The sequence below is a fragment of the Musca domestica genome, unplaced genomic scaffold (genome assembly GCF_030504385.1).
Source record: "Musca domestica strain aabys unplaced genomic scaffold, Musca_domestica.polishedcontigs.V.1.1 17, whole genome shotgun sequence".
NCBI lineage: Eukaryota > Metazoa > Arthropoda > Insecta > Diptera > Muscidae > Musca > Musca domestica.
This window is the reverse complement of record NW_026712230.1, coordinates 10,877,861-10,886,210: the sequence shown is the minus strand read 5'-3', so window position 1 is coordinate 10,886,210 and position 8,350 is coordinate 10,877,861. Positions and strand designations below refer to the sequence as shown.

The 8,350-nt window shown below is 35.9% G+C and overlaps 1 protein-coding gene across 1 annotated transcript; it reads right to left on the bottom strand.

Moving 5' to 3' along the window:
* Nucleotides 1–3,174: 3,174 nt before the first annotated feature.
* LOC101888344 (uncharacterized) lies at nucleotides 3,175–5,604 on the bottom strand. Its single transcript, XM_005178322.4, has 4 exons — nucleotides 5,331–5,604; nucleotides 5,174–5,262; nucleotides 3,605–3,734; nucleotides 3,175–3,540 (listed from the first exon to the last, which is right to left on the bottom strand). The coding sequence occupies exons 1-4, from the start codon at nucleotides 5,515–5,517 to the stop codon at nucleotides 3,266–3,268; spliced, it is 681 nt and encodes a 226-aa protein (XP_005178379.2). The 5' UTR covers nucleotides 5,518–5,604; the 3' UTR covers nucleotides 3,175–3,265.
* Nucleotides 5,605–8,350: the final 2,746 nt, after the last annotated feature.

Sequence of the window (8,350 nt, the reverse complement as noted above, 5' to 3'; positions counted from 1 at the left end):
GACACGGAATTTCGCATGTAGCTAGACTGTAGGGCCTACCAATTTGGGTGGTCATCGGATAATATTTAGCGGGTAAAATAGACCATATCTTTTGTGTTGAAAAAATTTAAAATTTTTCATTAAACCGCGAATATTTTAATCCCGGCGAAATCACGAAGCCATGACACAGTTACTTCTGATCTTTACATTGATGTTAACATCCAACAAATCGGATATATAGCAAAATATGTGCGATATATATGTCTATCAAAGAAGATATGCTTGAAAGATCTCTTATATGTCGAGAACGGCTGAACTGATTTCGACAGTTCTCATTAATTCAGAATGGCCTCTTGGTAGGAAACAAAAAACGTCTAAAAAAATCGCATAAAAATATCTCTCCAAAGATGAAAACATTGGTTTTGTCACATTTTCTCATATTTTTTCAATTTTGTCATATTTTTGGCATATTTCCATTTTGAATTAAACATTTGGTAATATTTCTACAGCTAACAAAACTAAGTAGTTAGGATATCAAGATATCATATACAGATCGCATTTATGGCCCGATAATTACGAAATTTCGCATGGGGATAAGATGAGGGTCAGAATAGATGTCTACTCTTTTTGGAGATGATCGTTATGTATTTAGGGGTTGAAATGGACCAAAAAACTGCAAAATTGTCAGCAGGTCGTAATTATCGCCCGATCCTCACGCACATTTGAATGGGGGTTACCGCACATTGCAAAAGCCAAGCAGTTTCGGATGCCCATCCAAAAATATTCAATGTGTGAAATAGTTTACCAACTTTTGTAGACTAAATACGAAAATGTCCATTCCAGTGCCTTTTTGGAGAATTCACAAATGCAGGAAAGACGCACTTCTGACTATTTCGTTAACGCTGATTTCGTTGAAGAATATAGTCAAATGTCTGTATCTCATATAGATGCGTTTCAGTCAAAAACTAATAATAAATGTTAATCTTTTGCCACTTCTGAGAGATTATAGGGCTTTGGGAAATGTTGGTTCCAGATCTAGGAATACCATTTACGTGCAACATCTACCAATAAATTGGAAATGAGCAAATTCGTTTAAGTTGCTATTATTCGAAAATTAGAGAACGAAACATTATGGTTTTCTTTTATTATTTCTCACAATATCTTGTGGAATTCTTTCGAGTATCTCGCCTATATAAACTGTATGGTTTATTATAGTGTTGTAGGGTATTCAACGGTCGGCCCCGCTCGACTGTAGCCTTTGCTTACTTGTATTTAATTGTATAGAAAATTTGCAAAATTTCTAATTTTTTAGTTTTTTTTTTTTTTTTCAATAAGAATTTTAGATTCCAAAAGGCATTCTTAAACAATTCTATAAACAATTTCGTATCAACATAGAAGAGTCAATTTTTTCAGTTCCGCGATTGTTTTAGAGGCTTTTCTCAATATTTTCTTTCGTGAAAACGTTTCCACTGTAATTACAAATAACAAAAAGAATATTTAAAACAAATCGGCTAAGCTGTTCTCATACTATTACTATACTATTTTAAATTATATACATAAAGATTTAAAGAAGTAGGTGTGCCCAATTCTTCTGACCCAAAATAAATGCGTAAATAAACAAATAGCTCGGTCTACCAACGCGTGAAAATGACAGAAACAGTTGACTATGAGAAAAGCAGGAACATGTCAAATTTAGGCCGCATACACGAAAGGTTTGTCCTTCGAATTTATTAATTTCATAGCAAATGCCAAGCGTGCAAGAAATTGCAATCTTTTGAAGTTAGATGGCATTTCTGCTGCTTTTAGAGAATTCGATGTAGCAACGTACTTCCCCGTAGTAGTCGTATCCTCATTTAAATTGTTGTGTAGTTTTTTACTGTTAGCCTAATACCATTGCAAAGGCGTTTTGGGCCAATGCTTCTTAATAAATCCCAATCCCAATCTGAACCGATTTCAATATAATTTGACAAAATTTACTTTTACACCAAATTCCGTCAGACCTTGCATATTTTTATTGAATTTGGTACGTCAAATATGTCAAATCGGCCAGGAACATACATATATGGGAGCTATATCCAAATCTTAACAGATTTCTAATTAATTTGTCAAATTTATTATTGTAACCAAATTCAACCACATATTCTGAATTTCATTGGAATTCGACATATATATCGTGTTTGGTGCATAACACGCATGAAATCGGCCGAAATATTTATATGAGAGCTATACCCAAACCTCAACCGATTTCAATATAATTTGCCAATTCTTTCGTCTCTCCCTCCGAATTTCATTGGAATCGGACATGCATATCGCGTTGGGTGCACAATTATATAAAATCGGCGAAAATATATGGGAGCTATATCCAAATCTTAACCGATTTGAATATACTTTAGCAAACAAATTTGTTGGACAAATTCCATCACACATTCCAAATAATTTGGCAAATATTTTTTTGTTTCAAATAACGTTACTCATTTCAAATTTGGAGACTGTTTCTGTAATCGATTAATAGATATATGCATATAAAATCTAAATTTTTGGAGGTACCTCCGATTGTGATCCTATATCTCCAGTTCCAATTGAAATTTCAAAAATTTATATAGTCTATGTTACTTTCAGGCGATTTGTAGTATACTTGGAAATTTTCAGGAATATCTGTTCAGCGGGTTTCGAGTCCATAAATTACAAACAAACATACAAACATTTTCCTCTTTATAGATGTAGATAATCTTCCTGGTCTTAAAGTACTCAGAAGGAAATCCTTTTGTGGATTTTCAAAAAATTTCATTAAAAAATTTGGCTACAATTATCAAAATACCGAATATCGGGGGTTATTGTTGCATAGGGGCTATTCGAAATCTTAGAATTATATAACCAGATCTATTTCATGGGGTAAAGTACTCAAAAGGAACTCCTTGTGTTTATTTGCAGACTATTTCATTGAAAAATGTGGTTATAATCTTAAAAAACCAAATATCGGGGGGTACCGTTGTATGAAGGCTATACGATATCGTGGACCGATATAGCCCATCTTCTAACTTGACCTGCCTGCGCTTCCTATCTTAATTCGTTTTGACTGTAGCATAATTACAACAGACGTTTCTGATGATGTTCATAAAAGAATAAAAATAAAAAACAATATTTGTTTTTATTCTCAATTTGAATATAGCCAAATTAAATATAAAGAAGATAAAATAATTTTTTTAATCTGCCCACATTTTTATTATTTTTATTTTATCATTTTGTCTTGAAACAATATGCCCAATTCCAAACGAAACAAATCGGCTTAAACTTTGGTGGGATAAACGGGAGCGGCGGGCATTTCAGGATACATTGTTTGGGCTGGAACAACGGTCTCAACTTTAGCTTCGGCATGAACATATTTAGCGCTGTGAGAAAAATCTGATAGAGGAACTGTCTTGGAATCCGATACGGACATAACATAAGGAACATAATGGGGATTCACAGGACTGCTGACGGTATGGGGCATGACAGTCTTTTGTTCCCTAACCATTTTCTTGTAGAGACGATAGATGGGATACCAGATGGCAGCATAGAATACTAAAACGACAAAAAATTGAATTTTGTCAATTTCAAAAGAGATTGAAAACTTTTTCTAACTTACCGCAAGAAATGATTTCCAAAAATTCAGTTTTATCTTTGCTATCGTCGGCATCAACGAAAATGTTCACCATTTGCAGGACCAGAGCAATAACTGTTACATAAACCCAGGGGGCAACTAGGTGAGGGCGTTGCTGGATGGAGAAGGTAATATTTGTTAGCATGTTGGAGTCATATATAAAGTAGCTTTTTCACATTTTCATAGAGTATTTTAAGGTGCTCACAAATATATTTAGACTTTAGATATCGCATGTACAGGGTGAGATGAAAAAACTGCAACTAACTTCAGACTGTGCCACTCGTCGGACATCTGTTAAAATTATTCCAGTGACAGCTCATTATATTGTTTGCCAGCGTACAACAGCATTTTTGTGAGAATTTTCCAAAAAACAGTTATTCGTTATGTAATTCAAGCCTGATAGTGCGAAACCACAAGCGGCTATCGTTAGAGCACTTCAGCATTTAAATGTGAATAAATCTTTTGTGTCTCGTACCATCGCCCGTTACCGGTAGCGTAGCCCGACGTCAAGGAAGTGGACGGAAGAATAGAGCAACATCAGCAGAAATAGTTCGAAAAGTAAAGAAGCGACTTGATCGAAACCCGCATCGCAGTGGTCGAAAATGGCTCGTGAGCTGATTAGCAATATTCGGCAAACATTAAAAATTGAGCTCAGGATAAAGCCACAGCATAAAGAAAATACACCCAAAGGAGCTAAAAAGTTGCTTCGCCTGGCTGAAAGTGGTGAACTGCCGAATTTGGTTTTCTCCAATGAGAAAACATTCGTTGTCCAGCAATTTGTAAACAAACAAAATGATCGTGTTTACTTGGCAAAGAGGTCCGCTGAAAATGTGCACCTTCTGTTGGGCACCAGAAGTCAAGCGCCGGCCATGGTGATGGTGTGGGCAGACATAACAGCCGCTCCGCTCGTATTAATCGACCGTGGCATCAGAATAAATGCCGAATATTATCGCGAAAATATTGTGGAGGGTTTATTAAAGAGTCCGCAGACCTTGAACATTCCAACAGGACTCAGCACCATCGCACTCAGCACGCGTCACCTAAGAATGGTTACAAAATGAGGTTCCTCGATTCATTTCCAGCGCACAATGGCCACCAAAATCTCCGAATACCAATCCGTTGGACTATTGTGTCTGGAGAATTTCGGAAAGCAAGGTTGGCACTAAAAAATACCAAAGTGTCGATCACCTTGAGCAAGCGCTTCGCCGGTGATGGGGCAAAATACCGCAGAGCAACATTCGGGCATCGTGTGACGGTTTCATTGGCCATTGGGAGGCCATAATTCGTGCCAAAGGTGACCAATTCGAAGAAACTCAACTTATTATAAAATTTGATACTATTTCCGACATTTTTTACTTTCATTCAATAAAATTTATAAAAAAATTAAAATTATGGCATTTGACTTTGTTGCAGCTTTTTTTATCTCACTATGTATATAAAGTCGATTGTCGATAGTCGATTGATTATGAATAAGGACTATTGAATAATGGATTTTTTCAATGACTATCTGCTAAAATGCATTTATTTCGATTCAAGAACTTTATCAACACTCACCTTCTTGACCCCAACAACCAACAGGATAGAAACAATAATTTCAAAAATACAGGCAAGGATACCAAGGAACAAGAAGCCCATAACATAATCTACCACAAAATCAAATATAAATACAATTTAAAAAAATTCTTCCCAAAATTATTGTCTTCAAACTTACCACTAATCATTTCCTTCATGGCAGCATATTTCTCAGGATCTACGGTTGCATCCTTCACCTCCGAGGCATTCTCTTCCTCAACAACTTCATCGAAAACATTGCCAATGATAAACAATAATGCGGCAACCATGAAATGCCAGACTGCACTCACGACACCAATCACGACGGCAAATGTAGAACGCGACATAATGATAGCAGCAAAGCGTTCAGGAATGCAAAATTCTTAACAAACTTAGAGCACAGCAGCAAAAAATCAACTGACTGAAAATGCTACACCTTCGACAGTCTTAAAGCGCATTTGTCTGCTTGTGGATTAATTGCCAAATTATAATCTCGGGCCAAGTTGGTGTTATCGCCATAGGTCAAAATTTGTTTTTTTGATAAAAAAAAAAACATTCATTCTAAGCTATGCTCCTTTATGAGCTCGTTTGTTGTAGTTGTTACGTTGTCAAATGCAATTTTGTGTGTTATTTTTTTAAAATTTCTGTGATCTGTAAAAGACTACACCAAGCCGAAAAATCAAAGGTTAGGTTCTAATCATTAGACTTTGTTTTATTTGTGGTTCTCGCGAGTAGATAAGGAGAAGAAGCTGACACACGAAGTTTTAAATTAGACGGATAGGCTTCTTTTGAAGGAAAATCTAGAGAATTTTTACAAAGGTTATTTTGGTCATATGGCATCTGCCAAAAAAATTGGAATATGGGATTATTGCTTTGAGAACGGTGCATTATATTGAATGCAGGCAATTCGGTACACTTGAACTTGAACCTGACTTAATTCGCCCTTAAATAAATACTTAATACATTTATATTTAACATTTAAAAACGGATATCCTCGAAATCCTTAAAAAAATTAAAGTTATATTATTTATTATTATTATTATTATTTTTACACCCTCAGCTACATGGCTACATAGGGTACATCTCATTTGATAAGGCCAAAACGTGCCTCATCGAAATAACGGGCTTAAACCAAAAGTTTTGAATAAACAAAACGATTATAAAACCCGAAATAAACATCCGGTCCTCTTCATTTTACACACATCCCACTATTTCTACTAACTCAAGATCTGCTGTGAAGATGGAAAATCAAACCGCTCATAAAACACGGATTAACTCTCTCAAATGTCACTCATCCAAACATTTTTTTTTTAACGCAAGATCTGTTGTGAAGATGATAGATATCTGGCTACCCCTTCTGGTACCTCACCCACAAAGGGTCACAATTCTCGGTCATAACTTACGAAACAAATTTAAACACAAAAGCTATTCTTTACAACTTGCTATATATCTAAATATTTCTCTCAACCATAAATTTGATATGAATATGAAATTTATCGGAATTTATCATTTCACACAAAATTGGATATAAATGTTCGATTTTCTTGTAATTTTGAAATTCCCAAAATATTCGTCGTAGACCCCATAAGGTATATACAGGGTGAAATAAAAAAACTGCAACAAAGTCACACGCCATAATTTTTACATTTTTTCTTTTAATTTGATTGAATCAAAGCAAAAAATGTCGGAAATAGCACCTTTGGCACGAATTATGGCCTTCAAACGGCCAAAGAAATTGTCACACGCTGCCCAAGTGTTGCTCTGCGGTATTTTGGCCTATTCCTGGCGAAGCGTTTGCTTGAGCTGATCGACACTTTGGTATTTTTTAGTGCCAACCTTGCTTTCCAAAATACTCCTGACACAATAGTCCAACGGAGTTGGTATCCGGAGATGTTGGTGGCCATTGTGCGCTGGAAATGAAGCGAGGAACCTAATTTTATAACCATTCTTCGCTTCTTTAGTTATACCCTACAACACTATGTGTTGGGGGTATTATAAGTTTGATTGGGCCAAAAATTATGTAACACCACGAAATATTGATTTCCCACATAGGAAACTATATATGGATCTTCCTATCTCGCCGAGCTGAGTCGATCTAGCTATGTATGTCCGTCCGTCCGTCTGTCCGTCTGTCCATGTTAATTTGTAATCACTCTACAGGTCGCAATTATGGCCCGATCTTCACAAAATTTAGAATGGAGGTGGGGCTAGGGTCAGAATAGAACCCTATTTCTTTTGGAGATGATCGCCAAATGTTTAGGGGTTGAAATGGACCAAATACTGAAAAAATTTCGGATTTTGCAGTAGCTATACAGGTCGCAATTATAGACCAATCGACGCGGAATTTCGCATGTAGCTAGAGTTTAGGGCGGGGGAGAAGCCTACCAATTTGGGTGGTCATCGCATAATATTTAAATCCCGCGAAATCACAAAGCCATGACAAGGTTACTTCTGATCTTTACATTGATGTTAAGATCCAAAAAATCGAATATATAGCAAATACATGCAATATATATGTCTATCAAAGAAGATATGCTTGAAAGATCTCATATATGTCGAGAACGGCTGAACTGATTTCGACAGTTCTCATTAATTCAGAATGGCCTCTTGGCAGGAAAGAAAAAACGTCTAAGAAATCGCATAAAAATATCTCTCTAAAGATGAAAATATTGATTTTGTAACTTTTTCTCATATTTTTTCAATATTGTCATATTTTTGGCATATTTTCATTTTGAATTAAACATTTGGTAATATTTCTAAAGCTAACAAAACTAAGTAGTTAGGATATCAGGATATCATATACCGATCGCATTTATGGCCCGATCCTTACGAAATTTTGCATGGGGATAAGATGAAGGTCAGAATATAAGCCTACTCTTTTTGGAGATGATCGCCATTTAGGGGTTGAAATGGACCAAAAAAACTGCAAAATTGTCAGCAGGTCGTAATTATCGCCCGATCCTCACGCACATTTGAATCGGGGTTACCGGACATTGCAAAAGCCAAGCAGCTTTGGATGGCCATCCAAAAATATTCAGTGTGTGAAATCCACAGTGACTTTTTGGAGAATTCACAAATACAGGAAAGACGCACTTCTGGCTATTTCGATAACGCTGATTTCGTTGAAGAATATAGTCAAATGTATGTATCTCATATAGATGCATTTCAGTCAAAAAACAA

Bases quoted from the DNA above. Each gene is read 5' to 3' on its own strand.
- LOC101888344 (XM_005178322.4), bottom strand. From the start codon at position 5,517: ATGTCGCGTTCTACATTTGCCGTCGTGATTGGTGTCGTGAGTGCAGTC. The intron at 3,735-5,173 runs GTGAGTGTTGAT...TTCTCCATCCAG, and splicing joins TGGTTGTTGGGGTCAAGAAG to CAACGCCCTCACCTAGTTGC. The intron at 3,541-3,604 runs GTAAGTTAGAAA...TTGTCGTTTTAG, and splicing joins TTTGGAAATCATTTCTTGCG to TATTCTATGCTGCCATCTGG.